This window comes from Sus scrofa, chromosome 13, assembly GCF_054392235.1.
Source record: "Sus scrofa isolate SSC_HxYL_T2T_F1_AM1 chromosome 13, Sscrofa_HxYL_maternal_Yorkshire_Landrace_v2.0, whole genome shotgun sequence".
Classification (NCBI taxonomy): Eukaryota; Metazoa; Chordata; class Mammalia; order Artiodactyla; family Suidae; genus Sus; species Sus scrofa.
The window spans coordinates 182,305,931-182,331,136 of record NC_139395.1 but is presented as its reverse complement, the minus strand read 5'-3'; the positions used below and the strand labels follow the sequence as shown (position 1 = coordinate 182,331,136).

General features: G+C 35.2%; 1 protein-coding gene across 5 annotated transcripts in view; it reads left to right on the top strand.

Moving 5' to 3' along the window:
* Positions 1 to 11,419: 11,419 nt before the first annotated feature.
* EPHA3 (EPH receptor A3) overlaps positions 11,420 to 25,206 on the top strand; it is a 351,064-nt gene continuing 337,277 nt past the window's right edge. For 4 of the 5 annotated variants that reach the window (XR_014822332.1, XR_014822333.1, XR_014822334.1 and 1 more), the window contains exon 1: positions 11,420 to 11,635. Coding sequence is in view for 2 of the 5 variants with exons in the window: in XM_021068363.2 (XP_020924022.1) it covers positions 11,548 to 11,635 (88 nt within the window). In the remaining 3 variants the exon portion in view is untranslated. 5 annotated transcript variants of the gene reach the window in all.

Sequence of the window (25,206 nt, the reverse complement as noted above, 5' to 3'; positions counted from 1 at the left end):
TTTCAAGGATTCTAAATTTCAAAAACTGAAAGTAAAGAGAACAAGTTAAGAGACTGAAAATATTTGCATGGTTTTGTTAAATTGTAGTGTTCTTTTGCTTTTACCACTCTTCAGATATCTCTGTACAAGATCAACTTATGAAGTTCCCCTTGTGGTTCAGTGGGTTATGAACCCAAGTAGTATCCATGAAGATGCGGGTTTGATCCCTGGCTTCACTCAGTGGGTTAAGGATCCAGTATTGCCCTGAGCTGTGGTGTAGGCTGGCATGTAACTCCAATCCGACCCCTAGCCTGGGGACTTTTGCGCCAAGGGCGAGGCCCTAACCCCCCCCAAAGAAATTGATTTATTATGAACGATAATAAATAAAAGTTGCTAAATAAACTTAATGGATGTACATAAAATTTTTTTTCTGTTTATTTATTGCTTGCCTTAAGAATATTTTCTGGCTATCTCCTCTAGCATCAATAGTCCATTTACACAACCCTTAATATTGTCTAGTCAACCTAGTTTTCTATGTTTTATTTATTTATTTATTTGTCTTCCTGTCTTTTTTTTTTTTTTTTTTTTTTTTTTTTTTTTTTTTTTTAGGGCTGCACCCAGGGCATGTGGAGGTTCCCAGGCTAGGGGTCCAACTGGAGCTGTAGCCTATGGCCTGCACCACAGCCACAGCAATGCGGAATCCAAGCCATGTCTATGACCTACACCACAGCTAATGGCAATGCCAGATCCTTAACCCACTGAGCGAGGCCGGGGATCAAACTAGCGTCCTCATGGATGCTAGTCGGGTTTGCTAACCACTGAGCTACAACGGGAACTCTGGAACTCCGTTTTATTAAATTTTATTTTCATTTTCTTTGGAACTTGTCTATATTTTTAAAGGGACAGGCATGTAAGATTACTATAAAAATGCAATAAATGTATCAATTTAATCAAACACGAAAGAAATGTCTTACTAACTCACTGTCATGTAACTCCTTCTACCCACATTTCTGGGCTATATTAAACTGTTTGAAAAGAAAAATGAAAGAAGCAAGCTAATAGGTAGATTGTTGAAATCTGTCATAAAATAGAATCCAAAAGAGGGACAAAACAGAACAAGAAAAAAATCAAAACTTTATATTATCATGAATGTGAATTATATTTTCATTCATTTAGCAAATATTGATTGTAGACCCAGTGTGTGTTGAGAATTATTGTAGATACTGGAAGACAGCAGTGGACAAAACAGATCAAAACCTCTGCTCTCCTGGAATTTACATTGTAATTGCTTAATTACATAGTGTTTTGGATGATATAATCTTTTGAAATCATCCAACATTGGTCATGATGGTCTGTGGGTTACTTAGCATCCACAGGCATCCTTACATTTCTAACAATGCAGTATTCTGATCATCATTAGACTTGTCATAATACAGCATGTATTTCTTAGTTTTGGCATATTACTCCATCAATGAAGGGTCTCCAGCAACTCATCAATTCATTTCAGAGTTAAAATATTGTTAAGGACATTGAGCAAACTTCCAGTCTGAATAATATTAAACAATGTTAAAAATAGGCAGTTCAAATTTTTATGGAATAGATAGAAAAGAGATTAGCTTTTCTAAGCTAAGCATGGTTTCCTCCAGAGTTAAAAAAAACCATCTCTATGAGATTCTTCTGTACTTATTCGTGAGTGTATCATATTTCTCTTGAAAATCGTGATGGTTTGAATCACTTTTACTAATGGAAGCAAGACACATCTTCAGGAACATCAAGTATGTTGCTGTCCAAAACAGATTAGGAAATTTTGCCTATTCATTTTTATTTTAATCCCTTATTGAAGTTGTACATCTTTAAATTTAAAGTGCCAAGTCCGTTCTGCAATACCTTTAACATAAATGATACAGGCAAGCCTCTGTCTTTTCCCTACCCTACAGAAAGGGAAATGAATATCCATTTTGGATTTCCCATTTATTTTATTGTCAGTTTTATCATAGTTCCTTAACTTTTAAGTAAATTTTACTAAAGCACATATTTTGCAGAAAAATATCTATGACACACTGTAAGTCTTACTTTCATGTTTTTCTCATTATACATTTTAATTGGGAAATTTAATGAGGAAACACTGCATAAAGAGGAGAATTATAAAGAGTTTCACTCATCTCAACACTTTTTAGGGTGGAAATGGGTAGATTTCTCTGAGCCAGCAATCAAATGTGACAGTAATCAAATGTGACACTTTCTTTTCTTGATTCTTTAGGATTATGATGAACTCATCACAGGGTCCAGATAAGGTAAGTAAAAGAATGTTATGTGATCAGATAAAACTCACACATAGACATTCATAACCCATCTTAATTAGTACCAATCAGGAAACTAATTAACTAAGCCTAAAAATAAAGTTGTGCTAAGTCTTGTGAAGACCTCTGGGCTTTGTGTCAATGATCTTTTCTAAACACCTGAATCTTCAGCTGCAGCTGCTGCTGCTTCTGCAGAGCCCTCCAGTGGAGAGCATGGCCTATAGCAGTTTCCTAAGCCAGGGGTTTGACAATAAAAAATCTTTCATGAAATCAAGTAAAGTGTGTACTGGTACGTGCAATCACTCCTTCACATGTTTAGATATGTTGGTACTTTCAACAGATTTCCTATATGAGAACTTGACCTGTAAATTTATTGCAGTTTTACTCCAAAATGAATTGAAAAAAGTTCTGAGTTTTCACTTGGGCTTTGACTTGCCGTGTTTCACAAAAATAATTATTGAATATTTGAGCTGAAACTATTGCAAAGTGAACACATTTGAAATAATAAGAATATAACATCACTTTTTAACCTTTTCAATGCCATAATTAATAACCAAAGGAGGGTATAACTTTTATTAGAAAAAAATATATATCCTCAGAATATTGGTAATTCTTTTAAAATATTTTAGGTGCACTCTCTTTTACCTGGATTAATCTTTTCAATGTAGTTATCTTCTGAGCTTCAATCACCTCTGTAAAATGTGTATTTTTATTTAAGGAAATATATTTGGGTATATAATGACCTAGAGTTCAAGACAGAAGTAACTTCCATTTTACCTTGGGAAATACTGCACAGGTAAAGATGATTGACATTAAGATGTGGATTACCTGCCACATTTTAAATTATTTATCATTATTTAACCACTGTATTGACATGTCATTATAGGGATCACTGACCCATAACACAGGCTAGGAGACAAATTAGAAAAGCAGGTGAGGTTATTTGGGCACTTGTGGAAACCAGAGCATCCGTGAAAAATCACAAATGTTTGACACTGTTGAATATAAGATCCCTATGACTTAATATGGATTATTTTTCCGGATCCCAGCTGAATTGACGACTATGGTTAGACAAGCACATAATCAGTTAATTTTTCTGTACTGAGTAATGCTATTTTATGTTCAGGCTTACAAGATACTTGAGAAACAAAATTGAAGCCATGTGTTCTCAAAATATGCTTCTATAGAACATTTAATAATCCTTTACCACATTTTTGTTTTTGTTAAAAACTACTCTGGCTGCACCTAAATTTTTACCTAAGCCATAAATATAGTTTCAGTTATGGCATTACTAAAACAAATTTCCTTTAATCAGTTAGACGTATTGCTATTATTGTTTTACCAAACCATATATCTATACATGAAAAACCCATAAAATGCTATTTTATATTTAAAATTAATTTGTGAGAAATGAGGAAAATTATTTTTCATCCTATGTTTAAACATAGAGTCATTTTGTATTAAGTCATACGTTTGTTTTCATAATGCTTTTTTTATGCTTGTTAAGCTTTGCAAATCTCCTTGGATAGTTGAAATTTGGCCTTTTAATACATATCTGGAGAAATTATGATCAAACTGTAATTATCACATATTATCAGGTATCAACATATATGAAATAAAATGAAAAAGATTATTATACATGGCTATATTGAACAGTATCTTCTCTCTTCTAGGTAATGTTTGGTATTTACTTTGCCAGGAAAGAACTTAAAATATTGGGCAGACAATTCATACCCTTGAAACAGTTAATTAACTGTGCAGACCAGTAAATTATAGAATGCTTGCAAGGAGATTTAGATAGACGTGAAATAAGAGTTCACAACAATGATGAATTCATCTTGACTATATACCTTCAAGAAGAGAGGGATTTAGGGTAATAAAGTGTTTTTTAACTAGTTTGTGGTAACATTAGGTTTCTCTTGAAGTTTACTGGAAGATAAGTTGGACTGATTAAGTTATAATTCCCATTTTTTCCATCTGACTTTTTAATATTTTAATGCCTGTATTTAAATGTATATCTACATATTTGTATTAATTTTCCAAACAAAATTTATGTATTCTGGAACTTTGCCATATAAAGTATTGTCAGATCTGCAGAGACCTTGGCTAGGAACTTGTCAGAATTGTGGAATTTCAGACCCTGTCCTATATTTATTAAATCAGAATCTGCATTTGGACAAGCTCCTCAATATCTGTATATTAAAGATTGAGGCCTCCTGCTCTAGAAAACACTATTAGCTAGTGTATTGACACAGAGTTCATGTATGTTTGTATATGTGTGAATGTGAGTACACTTAAGTATAAGAATGTGTGTGTGTGTGTGTAGATATGTGATTATTTCTCAAACATTGACTTAAATGCACTGTGATACAGGTTCTGTTTCAGCCAAAACATTCACTTCACTCCCCCACCACCTCTAGCCGCATATGCTCTTGCTCAGAGTTTGCTCAGAGCTTTGGGATGTTTTCCTTAGATTTAAAGATGAACTCTTGGCTTGTTTTGACTGTCTTTTGGCAAGAGGAATGGAAGACTAGGAAGTAAGGGTAGTAGTAAAGTTTGTTTTTAAAAACGGAAAAAATGTTCCAGAGGTAATAATGAAAATAAGTGTAAGGGTATGTTTTAAACAGCATTGGTTAATCTTAAAAAGCAAATCACATTTTGACCTATTTTTTTGCTTTTCTTTTGAAGACTTTAGAGCAATTGGATGAAATCTTTCTAATTTACAATTAGCACTTTTCAATCAACTCAAACATGCTAATTTTTATATTGATTGCATAAACTTGCATGTTCAAATTCGAGATATATTAAATTCAGTGGATATCAGTTAAGGTATAGAAAATTAATTTGTGCAGCCTATTGTGACTATTTTCAAATCCAAAATTCAGTAATTGTCCCAAAAAAATCACAGCCCTTCAAGATGTTTTCTTGGATTATTCTATTCTTCTAATCACCCTCCAACATTTCAGTAATAAGAATTCTTGAAACATTTTTTCTAAGTATTTTGTCCTCATATTATCTTTGTATAATGGCAAGATCTTTCAAATATTTGTCCTGTTGTTGCCTTTGCCTGTGTGAACTTAATGAAGTCACTAATGTTTTAGACTTTCTCTAACTGTGAAATGATAGGCTCCAAAGAAATTCGCATCTCTAAATACTATTTTTGAGAGGGGATTCCCAGTCTTGGGGTCTTTCCATTAACTAGAAAAAATCATTTTATTATCAATTTTCATTGAACTCTACCTTTATTTTTCTTTTACTTGATTGTCCCCTTTCTAAAACTTCTCTTTCTTGTCATCTCTGGGTCACTCTCTACCTTTCTTTTATAATATCTACTCTGACTCAGTGAATTATGATAATTATACACCCCCGGTTGTCTTTTGAACACGTTATTTACCAGAATTGATTTTCCCTTACTGTTTGTGATCTGTCTGGACAATTTTGTCTACTGCACTGGATTAAGCTACTACCAATCCACTAATCAACCTGCAGTCTCTAACCTGTCTTCCTTTCTGGGCTTTCACATCTAACTTCTGACTTGAATATCCCTACACTTGCGTCTCTCCATATCCTAAACAAAATTTGTTATTTCCCTACCTTTTCTTCATCTCCCAAATTTGATCCCCTATATTCCTTGTCAATTAATTGTGTCACTAGTCAGCTAGACACATGGAAGAGAAATCCAATAAACCTCTTCCATTTAGTAATACTCTTATGACACCTCACTATTCTCCTTTTTCTAGGCTTGACTTCTTCAAGTTTACTTTTTTAAATGAGTAGTATATTTACTCTTTTTACTCCCTCACTTTCCATTTACTCCTTTGTCTTAATCCTACTTGCAGACCAGTTATTCCACCAAAACTGCTACCACCAAAGTCATTAAAACATTTAGTTGTCAATCCCAACTGTTACTTTTAAGTCAATATCTTATTGGATATTTTTGTTGACTGCATTGTTGACTGTGAACTATTTGTGAAACCCTAAAATGTTTAACTTCCAACATGCTAATCCCTTAGAGTTCTTTGTTGTTCTGCTTTTGCCCGTCTTTTAAATACAGACTTACCTCATTTTATTCTCCTTTGCTTTATTGTGCTTCACAGATATTTTTTATAAAATGAGATTTACAGCAACCTTGTGTCAAGCAAGTCTATCAGTGCCATTTTCCAATAGTATCTGCTCACCTTGTGTCACTGCATCATATTTTGGTAATTTTCACAATATTTCAAACATTTTCATTATTATTTGTTATGGTGATCTGTGATCAGAGTGATCTTTGATGTTACTATTGTAATTGTTTTGGTATTTTTTATCAATAAAGTATTCTTTAATTAAGGTACACTGTGATTTTATTTTAGACAATGCTATCACACACTTAATAGAATACAGTATAGTGTAAATATAAATTTTATATGCACCGTTAAACCCAAAAAATAATTGCATGACTTGCTTTATTGCCACAGTCGCTTTACTGTGGTCTGGAACCAACCTGCAGTATCTACAAGGTATGCCTGTATCAGTATATGCTAGCGTTTCATCCTTGGCCAGCTGATCTTTCTGCCAACACATAGCTTATGAATGAACCAACTTTTTAAAATACTAATTACAGTCATCCTTCTCTCATAATCCTTTAGAGATTTTTTTCCAGAACCCAATTGAATACCAAAATATATGGATGCTCAGGTCTCTTACATACAGTTAGAAGCACAATGAATACAGTCAGTAGAGTCAGCTCTCTATATCTCCAGTTTCAGCATCTTCAGATCTAGAGGACCAAATGTCTTTGCAGAGGAAATTATTTCCGAAGGAACAATTCCAGTTAAAGTCTTTGTCTCCTAACAGTTTACTTGATTGTCCTACCCCTGGCTTTCCCTTAGGTCATCTCACCTATATTAAACTAAAATAGAAATTTTATGTCTCATGGGCATTCTCTCTTCTCAAGCCTCTTGTTGCATTCCTGACTATCTCCTCACTCAAGCCACAGATTGAAAGGCCTCCTAGGCATTTCCATCTACCTCATTTCTTTTTTTAAATGATTTTTTTCCCATTACAGTTGATTTACAGTGTTATGTCAATTTCTACTGTATAGCTAAGTGACCCAGTCATACATGTATATATACTTCATAATCAATCAATGAAGTTTATTTTTTGCCAACTTCACCAGTTTACATTTGTGTGATTTGTAGTACTACCATCACTGCTTAATACCATACCCTCTAGATCAAGACCAAAAAAATGTATTGAATGATGTTAATGTGTCAGGCACTAGGCTTACGCATTATCTGTACCATCCCAAATCTCATATAATCCTTACAACATCCCGGTGAGATAGGATCTGTTATTATTAGAATTTTACTAAGAGTAACAGAGCCAGGGCAGTTACCTACATCAGTCTGATTCAAGAGCCTCCCCTTCTACCTCTGCATGATATTGCCTATCCTATTGCAAAAGGTTCCTAATTGGTGTTTTTGCTTCCTTTTTACCCTCCCCACTTAACTATGTCAAAAGCCATATTTTAAAAATGCTCATCAAATATGACTCTTTTTCCCCCCACATCACCCTCAAGTCCATGCTCCTCAGAACACTCACAGAATTCATATAACCTTGATCCTGCCTAATTCTCCAGTCCCTTCTTTCCTATACCCTTGACAGTGCCTCCAAACAATGCTCCAGTAATAGAAATATGTGCTATTTCCTCCAAAAAGCATGCTTTTCATGTTTAATCTCTCTTCTCAGAACTCTTTTCTTCAAGACACATCTTTCCAGGAGTCATTCCAGGGAAGTGATTTGCTTTCTACTACAGGGAAGTCCCCCCCCCCCACCTTTCTTTTTTTAGGGCTGCACCCACAGCATATGGAAGTTCCCAGGCTGCAGCTAATGGCCTACGATACAGCCACAGCAACTCCATATCTGAGCAGCATTTTCGACCTATAGCAATGCCCAGATCCTTAACCCACTGAGCCAGGTTAGGGATTGAACATACATGCTCATGGATAACAGTCAGGTTTGTTACCACTGAGTCACAACGGGAACTCTAAGAAGTTCCCTTTGATTCCTAACTCCAATTACCCATATGCCTCCACCTTGTACTCTGCATGTACCTCTGTCTAACACTGGCATAATTTCTCGACGTGATTCTAAATTACTTGATTTATGTGTTTTGCCCTCAGTGTTTGCACACAATCAGGCACATGTTAGGCACTCACCTTCTGTTGAGCTGAACTATTAGAGGAACTAAATATTGCAGATGTCTTAGTCATCTCCCTCTTCTTCAGCCCCTAAGTTCATTTTTTTCCCCCCTTTGAGAATAGGGTTTGTTTCATCTTAAACATGTATTTTAGTTTCATCTTTATGCTCCTTCTTTCTCTTAGATGGATTCCAGTTCAGTTCCTTTTTACCTTAGTTAATTAAAAATGGCTTCAAATCTCACTATTCTGCCTGATTTTGCCTCCTTCACACATAGCAGTGGTTCTCAAATGTCAGGGATCAAAAGGATCACTGATGAGGTTGTCAAGTTGCAAGTTCATGGGTCCTAAACTCAGAGATTCAGATTCTGTGAGTCTGTGGTAGGTAGACGGGATATGCACTTTTAATAAGTATCCCAGGTACTTCGCTAGCAGGTGGTCCAGACACCACAGGTGGAGACCCTTCTCTCGATGCTGCCATAAAATGTTTTCCAAAAACTCAGATATGATCATGTTCTTACTTGCTGAAAAGCTTTTTATGTCTCTCTTTCATCTAGAATATATTGTAAAATTACTGACACGTGGCATATAAATTTCTGTAGTGTCTAATCTACCATTGGAAGATCTCCTAGCATTCTGTCCCTGCCTTCCCTTCTCTTTCATGTATCCTGGCCCTTTTTGCATTACACACACTCTTTGCTCTATACATGCCAGATGCTTTCTTTTGCCTTCACTTGGAAACTCTTACGATTTTGTTTATGTTCCATCTGCCTGCCTGCAGTGCCTTCTAAACCATCCTTCAATTAGCAAACTCCTGCTCATCCTTCAAACTACAACTCAGTTATTTCTTTTTTGATGAGGCCGTCCCTGAATCAGCTGCCCACATTTCTGTCTTTCCTACTTCTATTTTGGCCAAATTCCTTGCACACTTCTGTTTGCCGGCCTTACTCCTTTCAGGTCTGTTCAGAATGGCATTCAGATTATGGAAACTCTTATTGTATGATGTCTCTTGACCTAGAGAGTCTATAATCAAGAAATCCTATATGATTCCCATTCTATTCCCAGGCCAGGAATGCCTTTTTACTCATTTTTACACTATTGGAGTTTCCCTCAAAAATGAATGCCTCTTTCCACAGTGATAAGCAGTTTAAGTGTGAAAAGAGAAGTAGTATGAGGAGAAGCCCGTGTTCATGGGTATCAGCACATTGGCATGTTTTTCCAAATGTTTTAAAATTGTCACTTCCAAGTAAGACTTGATTTTCCTTCACGTCTCATAAACATTTTATCTAATCCTATAACAATAGAACTGCTTCTTATGGAAAGACTAAAGTTGTGCTGGAACTTTTAAAAATGCCAGAGTCACCACTATCTGAATCCTCTGCCCAGTATCTGTGATTATTTTCAATTCTGACAGATTTGGCACTTGAAGAGGGTTCTCCAGCCTCGGGTGACATAATGTGGGAAGAAGTTAGAGATATAAAGTAACAAGGCACACTTAGAAAAGTGAGCAAAGTCACTGTTTTCCCCGGCTTCCTCTAGCTACCCACCCCCAAACCCCCAATTCCAGCCAACAAACATTATCAGAAACCACTCATTTAAATTCGTGTGAAAATCATTCTCTCTTAATAAAAATAGAGTGTTGGTGAAAAGAATGTCTTATTAGCAAGGCTTTTCAAACCCTTATTTAGATTCCACAACCAAAAGCTCTAAAATTGATCACTGATCTTCCAGCTGTCAGCTTACCTTTACTTTCTAGAGTTGTGCAAGGAATATAAGAATCTTATTTTCCGTTTAGAATAGGAAAAGACAGATGGGCAGGAGAATATTTGAGTAAACGTTTTCTGGAGGGGGGAGTGTTTTAAAGATAAACAAGAATAGTTCTCAAAATATAAATGACAAAATTATTTGGCTGAAATAGATCGTAATCCTGTTTTCAGCAAGGGAACTGGAAATGAGAGAAACCATTTATAGCCCTGGTATAAAGTAAGTGAGAAGGTGCAAGGACACTATTTTTTAGCCTTTGGATTTGGAAATGCTAAAGTAGAACAACATCCAACTATTATCAGATTGGAAGTGGCTGAAAAGCTAAATGAGGAGTGGTGAATTATGTGTTATTTATCTCACAGAACCCAGAGATCCTAATGCTAGGTGGTGAAGGAGGGAGGGTAGTGAAGTGCTATCAAGAACTTTCAGGCTTGATCTCTATTATATTTATTTATACCCAAAGCATAGAACAAGGGATGGGTGCTGACCTGCAGCTTTTCCTAGGGCTCGGTTTGCTCACTTCTTTAGGATGCTGAGGATTACCTCCCAGTTTGGGAAAGCAAAGTGCATTCATTGTATGTACACTGAAGCCTTATGCCAAATCTCTTTTAAAAGTCCTGATATCACTCGGTGTAGAAGTGAAGATACTTTCTGATCTGGGGTACATGTTAGTGTCTTTCTGCACAACAAAGGATTTGCAAGGAGTTATGATCACGTAGTGAAGGAATCGTCCTAATTTTCCTCTGAATACAATCAACATTGATTGATTTTTTTTTTTTAAATGAAAGGCTCCTGTTCTCCTAATAACAAACATTTATCTGGCTTTTCAGTTTCTTTCCACTCACTCTGCTATATGACACTCCTATCAGGGTTTCTGGTTTCTCCAGAGAACTAACCCACAAGAGCATGTACTGCAAACAATAAAATAGCTGCTTTTCACTGAAAATAAAAAGGGGGTGTTTTACTCTCCCCACCGTTCACCCTCCACCTCCACTCCCCCATAACTTCTGGATTTCCTGCCCCTTGGATGACGCCCTCGACGACCCCCACCCCCTTCCTCCCCAGCTCCTTGCTGCAGCGCTATGAGCCCCGCGTACTATCCTGTTCCTCTTCAGCGCTCGCTTACGACGGCACTAGGACCCAGAGAAGTCCCTGAGCGAGGTTCGTGGAAAGGCAGCCAGACTCCTCCTTATCTCCAGTGTCAAACTTGACATCAGCCTGCGAGCGGAGCATGGTAACTTCTCCAGCAATCAGAGCGCTCCCCTTCACATCAGTGGCATGCTTCATGGAGATATGCTCCTCTCACTGCCCTCTGCACCAGCAACATGGATTGTCACCTCTCCATCCTCCTCCTTCTCAGCTGCTCTGTTCTCAACTGCTTCGGGGAACTGATTCTCCAACCTTCCAATGAAGGTAAGCCAGGTGCAGCAGACTCGCAAAGCCCTGCCCTGAGGGGCTAACGCTCTTCCAAGCACGTTCTCACCCAAGCCTTTTCAGGTCGTCGAGGTGCCTCCGAATAAAGCAGTTTGCTCTCAGAGTAAACTAAAGAGGTGCTTTTATTTTCGGCTGTCTTTTAAAACACTTTAAGAGATAATTTCGTCTTGCTTAAACCTAAAATGTGTTTTTAATCTGATACCGACTCAAGCAATTACCTTGTTTGCCAATTTTAAGCAGAAAGAAAAATCCTCCAGTTTTACAACCCAGTATGTTAATTGCCAAATAGCCATGGCAGTATTCTATTTTCTAATTATGATCATGTAGTACTCTGAGAAGTTTAAAAGAAAATTCCACCTTCCTCTCTATAGATTCTTTAGTATGTTTCAAGGTAATGACAGGTTGTTCTTACTTAGGATCATGGCATTTATGAATGGACTAAATGGAAATCAGAGTTTGTTGAAGCAGAGAGAGAGAGAGAGAGAGAGAGAGAGAGTCTGTGTGTGTGTGTGTGTGTGTGTGTGTGTGTGTATTTATGTTGCAACTGCTGTATTGAAGTGATGTGTATCCCGCCAGGCGGTGGTTTGCTCTATGGTACAGGTTCTAATGAGCAGCATATGCCACATTAACATAAGTAATATTTGCAGGAATTACAATAAGCTTGGATTGGATTTTCTTTGTTTAAGGGCTTATATACCAATAGGAGAGTGTATTTAATGAATAGTGAAAATCTCCTGAGTAGGTGTAGTAAATAACTAAATAGGAAATTAAGAAAGAATGTTCATATGCAGCAAATGGTATTTCCTTAATGTTGGGTTATTTATTTTCCTCATAATGGGCATTCATCCCTTTTCAAAATGGATTAAAGTGCAAACCTAATATTTCCTATAAGACTGTGTGCTTAGTGGATACATTGCCTTTTTCCTGTATACCTTTTGTGATCCATTCCTAATGATTTGTGAATACAATCACTAACTCTTAAGACGAACTTCTCTGAATAACTGATTGCTTTAAAGCAACACTTACAACTTTTATTTCCTCTTAATCATTTTGAACCTATAACAACCTTTAGCAATTTATTTTGAAATTAGCAATACTGAGCAATTGATGTGCAAAACTGCATTATATATTATGGCACTCACTAAATACTATATTGGCAAGCCAGTACCATTGTATATTGTATATATTATTTTTAAAAAACACAAGTGAAAACTCAAAAATATTTAGAAGCTTTTTAATTAAATATAAAAACTGCCTCTCGTATTTGGTGACCTACTTTCGCTGCTAATAGAGCAGTTTAATTTCATTCTTCACTTAGGGACTGCTTTTACCAATGTGGCAGATTTCATTAAAATTTTGTGTCTTTTTTTTAATTGGGAAAGGATCACAAAATGATCTTACATTCAAGTGCTATTTTTTATAAGACTAATTAAAATGTTTATATGAAAGTAATGGTCACTCATTCTTTATGAATGAAAAGCAAGAGTAGTTATTTCTATAATGAGTTACATATCAGTAAGTTAAAATTAGTGTTCATTCTTTTTGTATTTTTGAAGTTATTAAAGTAATGACAATAGTAAGAAAAATAGTAATATTATTCCCATATTGCTATGACAAATAATTTTTTCAGATGGAATATTTATAATCTATTTAGATAATGGACTTTAGTGAATTAATCATACAGAGGGATATAGCTAAGAGTCAGTATTTTTGTGCAAAACATAACTTTTCAGTAAATTGCAAGAGAGAAAAAAAGTCCTTTAAACTTGTTGACACACATAAAATTAATGAATGTTAACTTAATGAAAAAGGAATAATCAAATGCAAATTGCTTTTAAGACATACGTTATGTATATCTGTGTATATAATGCATATTATTACAAGGCAGTTACACATTAACAATATGTGTATAAAAGGTAAATATATTCAGAAACCTGACATAATTACATTTCATTTGCTTAGGCAAAAGTTTATTGTTTATTGGATTATTCTTTCCAGATCATGTATCTGTGCGTAGTATCTCCTTTCTCTTCTGAGGTCATGAAGGGAAGCTTTGAAATAAAATTTAAAATGAATGATTTAACTTGCATAATATTTGAGTAAGATTTCAAATATTAATACAATAGCTTGGGTCTTAGTAGTACAGTTGAACAACATGAAAAGTTTAAGATCTAAGTATGTGCTAAGATTTCCATGCAACTCTTCTAACAGTGTCATTTGAATAAAAAGCAATGCTCCTGAAAATTCCTATATTGGGTGGAAGGAATAATGATAAAATGAATCTCATTAATATAGCTTTCTGATAGAAATTTTGAGAACTGAAATACGAAATGCTCAGTTGCATTTAGAATACTATGCTAAAATTATATTTCAACACTATAGAAAATTTACTAGAAATTTACTAGTAAAATTTACTAGTAAAATTTATTAGAATTTATTCTGCAATCTATCATGAAATTAGAGAGAACAAAAATCAAGCCATTGAGTTAATTGCTAGGAAACTTGACATTGTGTGACTTTTAAAATTTGAGATTTCATAATCAAATATCAATATTGAGATACTATGGGTCTATAATAAGAGAAAAAACAGGAAAAAGTTTAGTATGAACTTTTATTTTACCAGTTACCAATAACTTTCTAATTGCTTTCAATAAAATGATTCCAAGTGATACTATTACTAACCTCTTTGAAGATAATTATTTATAATTTATAATTCTGATGATCCTTTAAATCAAAATTGGCCTATATAATTAAACAGAAGCTTTACAAAAGCTGTATGGAACTTTATTAAAATTTTATCAGTTCTGTTTACATGATAATACCAACAGAGACTTTCAGTGAAAATCAACTACTTTTCATGACAAAATAAGATTGTTACACTATGTATTATTAGAAAAGTTTATATCTTTGCTCCTGTTCCCATCCCAGATGGATGATGATAATGATAAATAAAAATAATTTTACAGAGTTTAAAAGTTGATATAAATAATCAACTATTACTAGTTCAGTCTCTTTTAGCATTGGATAAAGTACTCTCTTTGAATACTTTTCTGCATTTGAAGCATTCTGAGGCAGAATACATTGCTTATTCACCAGTACATAATCCAGTAAATCATTTTTCTATCCAAAAGTGTTTGTAAGTTAAATTAACAAATAATACATTGGAAATCACAGTTTTCAAAGTAAAAGTGAATAAAATTCAATCTGCATATTTATATATTGCTTATTGGAGTGGTGGGGACACCATTTGTATGAAATATATTTCATAAATTGCATAAGTACTAGAGGAGACTGTGTGATTGTTTAAAGATTAAAAGTAAAACTTGAAGATGAACACTGTATGTTTCCCTTGGAATATTGGGTAAATAAATGATGGAGACACTAAACATTTAAATATCAGATTTTTCCCTTTTAAAAAATTACTACGAATTGGCATCATTTTCATATATAATTACTGATACTCAAATAATAATACATTGTGATGAAACATTAATAGAGAATTAAGCTGTCATATCTTTATAGGTGATTTTTTTTAAAAGGAGGGTTTACATTTGCTTTTAATAGTATTTTATCATTCTAGACTAAATAATTGAATGCGTTATACATTTTTGTAATTTAATAGCTCTCTTAATAGCTTGCCCCTACTTCCCCCCAACAGTTATAACTGTGCTATTTGCCTGGAGGTAGGAGAAACCTTAATTTCACTATTTTATAACCCACAACAGTTAACACTTGACCTAGGTCATTAACAGGATTATCAGCAAATTTGTTTAAGCTTTTACTGACAACCTGAATTGCTACGATAATATTTTGATTGTCCCAGAAAGAAACTTCTTGTAACCTCTCAAAATGTATCACAAAATTAATTCATTCTGACTCTGTATCTTCTTAAAGACTAATATTGATAATAATAACTCAAGTGGCAAATGTCCACTTTGAAAGCCCATTCTCCTCACGCTTAATGTTTTATACATCACACCATTCTTATCCTTGTCATAAACGAACAATTAAAAACTCTTAAATAGTAAATATCCTAGAAATAATAATAGATTTATAAATATAAACCAAGTTCATTTTAACTATCAACATTTTCAATTTTATACTTTTTTTATTATTGGTGCTGTAGTTGATTTCATTTTTCTGCCCATTTAAAGATATAAAGTAAGTTGAACATATATAACTCAGAAGCAACTTGAACTATAAAAGGGAAACTACACATAATAAAACACCATTATCCCATGTAAGATTATAGTTGCATTTTATATGAAGCTGTCTTTTCCATAAAACACTAGTCATTGAGAGCTACAATGAAAACCACTTAAAATTAATATAAACATTTTGAACAAAATGTGCACAATCAGAACTTAAAAGTTATTTTTTTCACTTTGTGTAGTGGGTTTAGGAACTTTCATGTGAAGATTTTTATTACCTGAATATAATTATGGTTTGCTTTTTGCTCATGTAAACAATTTAGTAGTTTCACTTTGAATATTAAGAAACTTACTATCCTTAAAAATAAGATCTAGTAAGATTCTTTATCTTGTCTATGTATTATCCACATTTTAATCAAATTTTGGTGTGTTCTTTAAGAGTCCTTCATTTTTAATAGTTTCTCAAAATAACTCTTTATGAAGATTCCCTAAATGTTAAAATTTTTTCTGAAACTGGAATTTTTCTGAAATAAAATATATGCAATTTTTAAATATCAAATAATCAGTTACATATGCAAAGGATTTTTAAAGGCAAAATATATTTCCACAGTATTTTTGATTTACTAACTTCAATGCAAATGGAAACAGCAAGAACTGTTCTTGAGAGTTACATTTTCCAAGTCATAAAATCTTCAAGAAAATATTAATAAAACGTTCCACAAATCATCAAAACTCGAAAAGTTCTTACAGACATTTACTAAGAAATCTGTGATGTGGGTTACCTTTGATTTTAGTCATTTTCCAATGATTTTGTTTGGCACAAATACTAGATGGCAGGAGAAATAGGTATTTCTTGGAAGAACACTAAGTTTTGCAAATCATTTTCTGTCAAGATTCTCAACTTTGTTTTTTTTTTAATACACACATTTTTCTTTAAAACTTTTAATAAACTTTGTTCTTTTAATTCTTGTTTGATAAAAGATCAAGAAAAACAGATGCAGGTGTCCTTTTTTGGTTCTGTTTTCAGAGATCTGGATTTTATCACCAAGGAGGGTCAGAGCAGGGCTTTTACCAAGTGCACAAGTAGCTTTCCACAGATTTTTCAAATAAAGGGATGATTGGTGGTGTAAAACATTCATTATATTATTCACCCAGGTATACCAAAAACAGGATTCAAAATTTATTTCTAAAACATTTGAAAACCTTAAATAACTCTTCTGTAACAACTTTAGAAATAAAAGCACTGTTCTGTTCGACATATATAAAATGCAAAGGAATCTAGGCAGACAAATCAATCTAGGCCGACACTCCTCTTGGGAATCAGGGTGTGAGCACATGTGCACCCCGTGATTTCACTCTCTGCAACTGTTACCAGCTCCTTAGGATCAGGTAGTTCTTGGGATCTGGCAGAAGCTTTTTCTCTTGGAAAAGTCTGAAAGTCAGCAAGTTTTAGTTTGCCTCCCACCAACTTTCTTTGAAATAAAAAAGTGGGGGTGGGGAGTGGATTACAAAGAAAAAAGTGAGTCTTTGCAAGAGAAAAGAAAATTTAAAAAGTGGATTAGAAAGATGAGGAGGTAGAAAAATGTAGAGCTTCTGAATTCAATGATAATATATGTCTTCTGCTTAAAAGAAAAATATGTATCACTTCAAACATCTGGCTAATCAATTTATGTTAAATCTCTAAAAACCTGCACACTTAAAAAAAAAAAATGCTTGTGTTGTGGGGGTGTGTATGTTTGTTTCTCCTCTCAGGTTTGCACAATTTTGATTTTTCCCCTGAAGAAAATATTTTATCTAGGAAAATTTTGAGAGTGTAAGCCAAAGAATGCGTCCCTCTTTGGAAGCCTGGGCGAATGCATGTGGAGAATGGATGGAATCAAGACCAGTTCAGCAAATAAAGCCTCCAACTTGGAGTGATGTTATTAAACTGGAAGCCCTGAGTGTAGAACCCCCTCCCTCCCTTCAATTTCTAAACCATGTCCTGCTGTTCCAGTCAAAGCAGAGGGTGAAAATCCACATAATCCAAACCAACATGGTGAAGTCAGAATAATAGGCGAGGAAAGAGGGGGAAAACAAGAGGCAGCACTGTACAAACAAACTGTTGTGAATAATCTTAGCCATGAACTGGGGTGGCCACAGGAGGGATGACGGCACTTCTTTTCCTTCGCGTCATACCTTCCACACTCGATAATGCAACACTGATTAAATTTCAAAAGTGTGCCCTGAGAAATTTTAGCAGTAAACGGGGCTTTAAGGGGAGTGTCAGGGATGTTTCAACAGAGAGATGAGCAGGCGCCCTCCGCCACCACACCCACCGCTCAGGGCGTCTTAACCTCAAACTCTACCTCCAGGACCCGGTTTATTGGTGCGGCGGGAAAGCGGAGTCTTCCAACAATTCACTACTCTTCACGCCCCATAGGATTCAAGTTCAGATCGGAGAACCCCAACTCCGGGTCCAAGTTTCCCTCAGTCCTGGAGATTCAGTGGGTTCTTTGTGCACCAGCGTCTCTGCGCCCTGCGGCCACAGCGCGCTGCCCGAGCGCTTCGAGCTGGCGCGGCCTCCCGGGGGCGGCGGGCGCGCGCGGAGCCCCCGTGGCTGCCAGCATCTCTCCTGAGGCTAGCGCCGGGCGCACTCAGCCGGGGCGGAGGTTGGAACCTGCGGAGCACGAGGGCGCCAAGTTCCGCGGAAACTGGCGCGGGGAGGAGGCGGAGCGGGCGAGAGGCGAACGTGCGCCCTCTGCCTGCAGCCGCGGACCTGCCGGTGCTCTGAGAGGCGGCGCCCTCCTCACCACCTGGACTCTCCTTACCTGTGGGTTGGTCTTGCCCTGAGAGCGCGAGCGGCTTGAACGGGCCAGGCAAGTCCTGACCTTCACGACAGTCGTTGACCCGAGGTCTGTGTCCCTACCCCTCCTCCTCTTCCAAGTCCCCCATCCCCCCCTCGCTAGCAGCCCTTCCTGCTTGGCGTCTGAAGTTTGGCGAGGTCCCCTTTCCTTCTAGGTTCCCGACCAGCCAGGTAACAGGTGCAGGAGGAGGATGTGGTTCTGCAGGGTTCACCGAACTCCCTGCGGAGCTGGGGGAGCGCCTTGTACCTGGCTGCTTGATTGGAACACTCGGGAAAGCCTGAGATATCCATTGTGCTGCTTGCCTCTGTCCTTCCTGACTCCTTTGCTATTTCTTGAATTTTCAAAAGATTTCTCCTAGATGAAAATGAAGAAAAATTTCAGTTCTCTTTAAGAGCACCTACTAATGTCACCTGTTAGGCCGCTTGTGGAAGCTAAGGGTCATGTTCCACAGATGCCCTCCCCAACCCGTGCATAATCCAAAGTTGTCTGTTTTCCTCCACAGCCCTGTATTTGATTAGCACCCTTTTTATTAAAAAGAATTTTTCCCTCTTCTGATTTGGAGAGGAATCTGGAATGGGCCAGAAAGTGTTTCTGGGAGTGGTGTTACTGAGGTAGATTAGTAAGTTGGATGGTGGTGAAGTTTCTGTGGTTGTCAGAACTTTAGTGTTTTTCATAGAAGAATTGTTGAATCCAAGGGATTCCAAAACTAAATACAGCCTCAATGTCGCACCCAATATTGAGATAACAATGGCTCAGAGTTCCACTGGTGGGAAAGATTTTTTTCCTTTATATTACCATTAAGTAATTACCAGACTTCATTTAATATTAAAGCAGCCTGAAGATAGGTATTATGACATCTCCCATTTTACAACTGAGGAAAATAGTAAACTCATTTTAATAAAGTAGTAACTGAGCCAGGCCCTGGCCTGTCTGCCTTTTGATTTTAAATGTGCTTTATCCTGTACACAAATGCCTATAAATTAAAGAGATACCTTTCTATTTAGGAAAAACACTAGCTTCTTAATTTTCATCGTAGTGAACATACTGATTTGTCTTGTGACTTGCAAGAAAAACTTAGAAATACTCAAGTATTGGAGTGAAAAATCAGACTTCAAAGTACTTTCCTTAAAAAAAAAGTACTTCAGAGAGTACTTTGAATCTGCAGTGTTTACCTTCATAAATTATGATTATCTGAATGAGTTGGAGAACTCACTATGAAAATAATTTAAAGAAAATTTGATGTGGGCAGAGGAAAAGGAGATGTGATCTGTGATGTGTTTTCTTCACACATTCTTACCTGTCTTCTTTTCCTGACACTCAAGCACGCCTTTCCTCACCCTGCCAAGATTTTTGTCAAGGATTCCATACACAAAGATGGTGAGGAAATTGTCAATATAACCTGAGTGTGATTTTTTTAGTTTTATACAATAAAAATGAAGTGTAATTTAACTATCAGGATTATCATAGAGGTTAGTAATGGGTGGAAATAGAACTTGGCCTAACATGTAGTCTTTAATTTCTATGGAAACTTTCCCCTATTTAAAAGATACTTTATAAATTACTTAAGATGAGAAAATAAATTATAAAGATTTAATCTCTTTCATAAAAACACTTGTACTATATTTAAGTGGAGGTATTGAGAAAAGGTAGCTAGAACAGAGTTTTGAAAGGTAGCAAATTAAGTTGGGGGCAATTGTATTTTTCATGTGGGCATTTCAGCACATATGTTTTGCATTAATTGCTGCAATAAATTCTGTTAACCTGGCAAAGAACAAAAATAGCATATTGATGACATCAGGCTTTCAAATCAGAAAGCTATTTTCAGTATCTTGCTTTCTTCGCTCTAACGTGGAAAAAAAAAGTTTTGAAAGGTGTTATCCTGGGGGTTCCCAAGGAGTTATCCAACCACGAAGCTATAGGTACATTTTCCTTGAACAAAAGTGAAGGTTTAGCAACAAACTTTTGTTTTCTCACTTCTGGAAGATTAGTCAACAAATCTTTTCCCTACTATTTAATTTTTAATTCATAAGTAATTTTGCAGAGCTCTCTCAAATCAAGAAAATGTAAATTTGACTTTAAAACCTCCAAACTGAGTTGCTTCCTGTTTTAAGACAAAAATTCTTGGCAGACTACATGGTGGAAGTTGGAGCAGAGGTAGAAGTCTGGGTTAATTTTAGTGCTGATAAATCTATTTAATCAAAATCAGAATGGTTTCATCTTGAATTTTAATGTATATTCATTAAGGGAGGTTAATTTATCATCTTTCAGATAATAGATAGATGAATAAACTCTGCAGGCCCCATAAAAATATAACACCTGTCCCCCTTGGCCCCCACAACCCCCTTGGTAAAAAATGAGGCTTTAAAATTTACCTTTTGCCAGTGATAAGTTGATTGGTTTCCAGTCAACATGAAATTTAGATATTCCCTACCTACCTCAGGACGAGTAAAGGAAACAGGACAGCTTGTTAGTAGTTAACATACACTTTATTTCCTGATTTTAAGAGCTAATCTAGCAATTAATAAAATTCTATAGATCTTAGGAGGAATTTTTTTTATTGCTTATGATAGCAGTCTTCACACTGAGAAGTTAGGCTGAGAAGCTGATTTGCAGTATCTTCCTTGTAGATGGTCTAGATAATCCTCTGGGTAAGCAGAACAACACTCTGAGGAAAAGTCTATGTGAAGCACTCTACACTGTGTATGTGTGTGTGAATTGTATTGTCCCCTAACAAAACTGAACCATTTCCACACCTTGGGCAAAATTTTACAGATGAATATTTACGTTTTGAAATGAAGATAGAGTAAAATTCTGTTTTCTGCATTACAAATTGGTAATGAATGGGAGTTCCTGTCATAGCTCAGCAGAAACAAATCTGACCAGCATCCATGAGGACAATGGTTTGATTCCTGGCTTTGTTCAGTGGGTTATGGATCCTGTGTTGCTGTGGCTGTGGCGTAGGCTGGCAGCTGCAGCTCTGATTCCATCCCTGGCCTGGGAACTTCCATATGCTGCAGATGTGGCCCTAAAATGACAAAACAAAAAAACCAAATTGGTGATGAGAAAAAATAAAAACAATCATTTATTTATTTCTCATTGTCTAATCTTGTTAATTTTCCCCAACTGGACCCCTGGTCACTGATAATATTCAAAGATGTCATAAGGCTAGAGTTATATTCAAATTGTGATTTTTCCCTTCGCTATGCGAAAGCTATTTATGGTATATATTTTGTATTTTAACAGAATGGAAAGAACTGTCATCATCACAGAGACTGTAAATAGAAATAAAATTGGGTTGTTACTCTTTTATTAATTATATAAACTCCATCAAATATACCCATTGGCAAATCTTGAATATGCTTTTAAAGAGGCAGAATAAAAGGGGATAGTATTTTTCTTTCAGTTTACTTTTATCCAGTTTACCGCAGATAATTTGATATTTGTTTACATTAAATAGCTCAAAAAGATAAACTCAGATTTTATGATGATGACATTTCTGATCTGAAATTATAATCCTTTGATTGTCCTTCTTTTTGAAAAAGATTTCCAGTCATAATTATACATACTTCATCCTACTGAACAAGTTAGAGTCAGGTATGCTCACAGTGATGGTTTTTCTATATTTTGAGGTACAACTGATTTTTTTTTCTTAAACATTTGCACATTGAATAAGGACAGTTTTTTCATATGAAAGATGAGTTTTTTCTTAACATTTTTCTTAATTAATTTTAATGGTTTTTAAATTTATGCCTTTTAAATGAGACGTAGGGTAAAAACCTGGCCAAATACAGAATAAAATATTCTTAATTTCCTTTGGAAAGGAAAAGTTAAAGAGATTATATATTTTTGGATTTTTTTCTTCTCTAATTCTATATAGATTTTTCAAAAATATTAGAACATTTATAATGATTTTGGACATGTCTCATAAGCAAAACTAAGAAAAACCATTCTTATTCATTTGTTTGCATTTGTTTATTTACCAAGGATTGGTTACTAGATTTTTGGAAAAGAAGGATTGGTTACTAGATTTTTGGAAAAGAAGGTTATAGGGATTGGTTACTAGAGGATTGGTTACTAGATTTTTGGAAACGAAGGTTGTAGGGAATGGCATATTGAATGCCCTTGAAGATAATGACTTGGGATAGATGACTGCGAAATGAATACTTACATGCAAAACTGTGTTTTAACATATATATGAAAGTTATAAAAAATGTGATATAAATCTTTGGGAATTCCCATTGTGGCTCAGTGGTAACAAACCCGACTAGTATCTGTGAGGATGTGGGTTCGATAACTGGCCTCACTCAGTGGGTTAAGGATCTGGGTGGTGCCATGAACTGTGATGTAGGTCACAGACTTGCAGACATGACCTGGATGCCGAGAGGCTGTAGCTCCAATTCTACTCCTAGACTGGGAACTTCCATACACTGCACTGCGGCCCTAAAAAAAGCAAAAAAACTCATGTGATATGAATCTTTAAAGATTATCCTCCTAAAATAGAGTCTCTGGAATATAGGGAAAATTGTTCTTTAAAGATAATAATAACCACAAGTTATAAAAAAACAAAGGAGATTAAATGTTTTGCCTATTTCATGTGCTAGGGATGATCATAACCCAGATATTTCTTTACTGCATATATCTAGAAAACTTTAAAAATATTGTTAATGAATGCATAAAAATAGATATACAAGTAGAAAGCACTTTTGAAAGAACTGAACACCCAGAAATAGCCATTTTAATAAGCATATATCTAAGTTCAAAATAAATTCTGTGTGAACATATACATGCATGCAGTATGTGTTTGGGAGATTCACATGGTTGAACATGAAGAAAGACTGTCTCCAAATAGAAGCTTCTATAGGTGATATTCATATGACCACAAAACCAAGAAGAAATACACTGAAATTTGTCTGAATTCTACATCCTCTTGCGGTGATAGGTAAAAGTTTCCTGACCACCACCAACACTAATCGTTTGATATTTCCATTGACACTATGCTCCTAAGATAGAAAGCAAAGGGCTGGAGTTTTTAGTTAAACTGATAGGCATGTGGCAGTTCACTGTATCTTTTGTGGGCCTTTTAAAGACTCATACAAGTTTATTTGTGTGTGTGTGTGTGTGTGTGTGTGTGTGTGTGTCTACATCTATAGAGAAAAGTTATGATGTATGACAGACATAAAGTCCAGATGGAGTTATCCTCTAAAACATGATGAAGTCAAAACTATATCCTGATTTTAGTTTTCCAGAAATTTAAACCAATATCTTCTGCATTGGGCTTCTTTTAAAATTAAAAAAAAAAAAGCTTTGTAATATAAAATTGCCCAAAGAATATTTTTAAATTGGAAATTTAATTTATCACTACATAATTTGTTCTCTGTGTTAAAATTTGAATCTTATATCCAATGAGCTTTTGCAAAGAAATACTATATTAGAATTGTTTTGTAGAATTTATGCTTATTCTGTTCCATTTTCATAGCCATCAGTCAAATCCTGACTAAACAGAAAGCCTGCATTTAGCAGTCAAAGATTATAATCAAGAGTTTGTGATATGATAAAAATATATATAATATATACCAAGATAGCTTGAATTTATGGTATGAAGGCAAAATGTATTTGCTAAAGATTGAGTACCTATTTGACCTAATGATTATTTATATCATTTCAAATTGAATGATATATTTTCATTTTTCACTTTTTAATCTGTCAAAAGAGTACTTTCAAATTAGAAATAAAGAAGTTTTCCTGTTAGTTCCAGAACACTTTAAAAGCTAAAATGTGTTGAAAAGGCACAATGTTTACATAATCATTAATGTTCTACTTTTAGTACCTTACATTTTGGGAAACACATTTCACTTGTCTAAATGATTCATAATAGAAGTTGACAATACACAGAAACAAAGAGACCTTCTATTCCAGGGACTGTTATCAAAGCTGAGGTTGTTAATGTAGTAAAACTTCATTGACATTAGAACATTCCCACTCATTTATGTAAGGGAATTATTTTGTTACAAGAACATCTTCCCTAGGGATATTTTAATAGCTGTTTTCTCCAAAATAGTATTAATATCAGAATTATCTTCAGATGTCTCAGATTAAAAAGAAAAGAAAAGAAAATTTTAACATTTTAGAAACAACACAGAGTTAATATTTACTAAAGTGTCCAAGTTTCAAGTAGAATTTGGGTCTGTGTTTCTGTTACTTCCTTGAGCTGCTCTAGTCATGAGAACACAGACATCTTACCGTGAGACTATGTATTTTGATTCCAATGAATTCTTCCTGCTGTTTGCAAAGATTGAGATGAGGTATCTAATTACAGTTTCTTCTTTAATTAGGACCTGTATAGAAGTTCACCCAAAATTATTGCTCTGGAGGGAAAACTAAGAAAATAAATGGATTGTATACTACTTTGTCTAGAAATCTGCTTATATTCCATAAATAAGCTACTAGATACCATGTGAAAAAAGTTTTTCACAGAAATGTCTAGCACTACAGAATTAAAAAAGAAAAATTTACATGTCTAGTTTAGCTGGTTGATAGAGAAATGATCATAAATTAA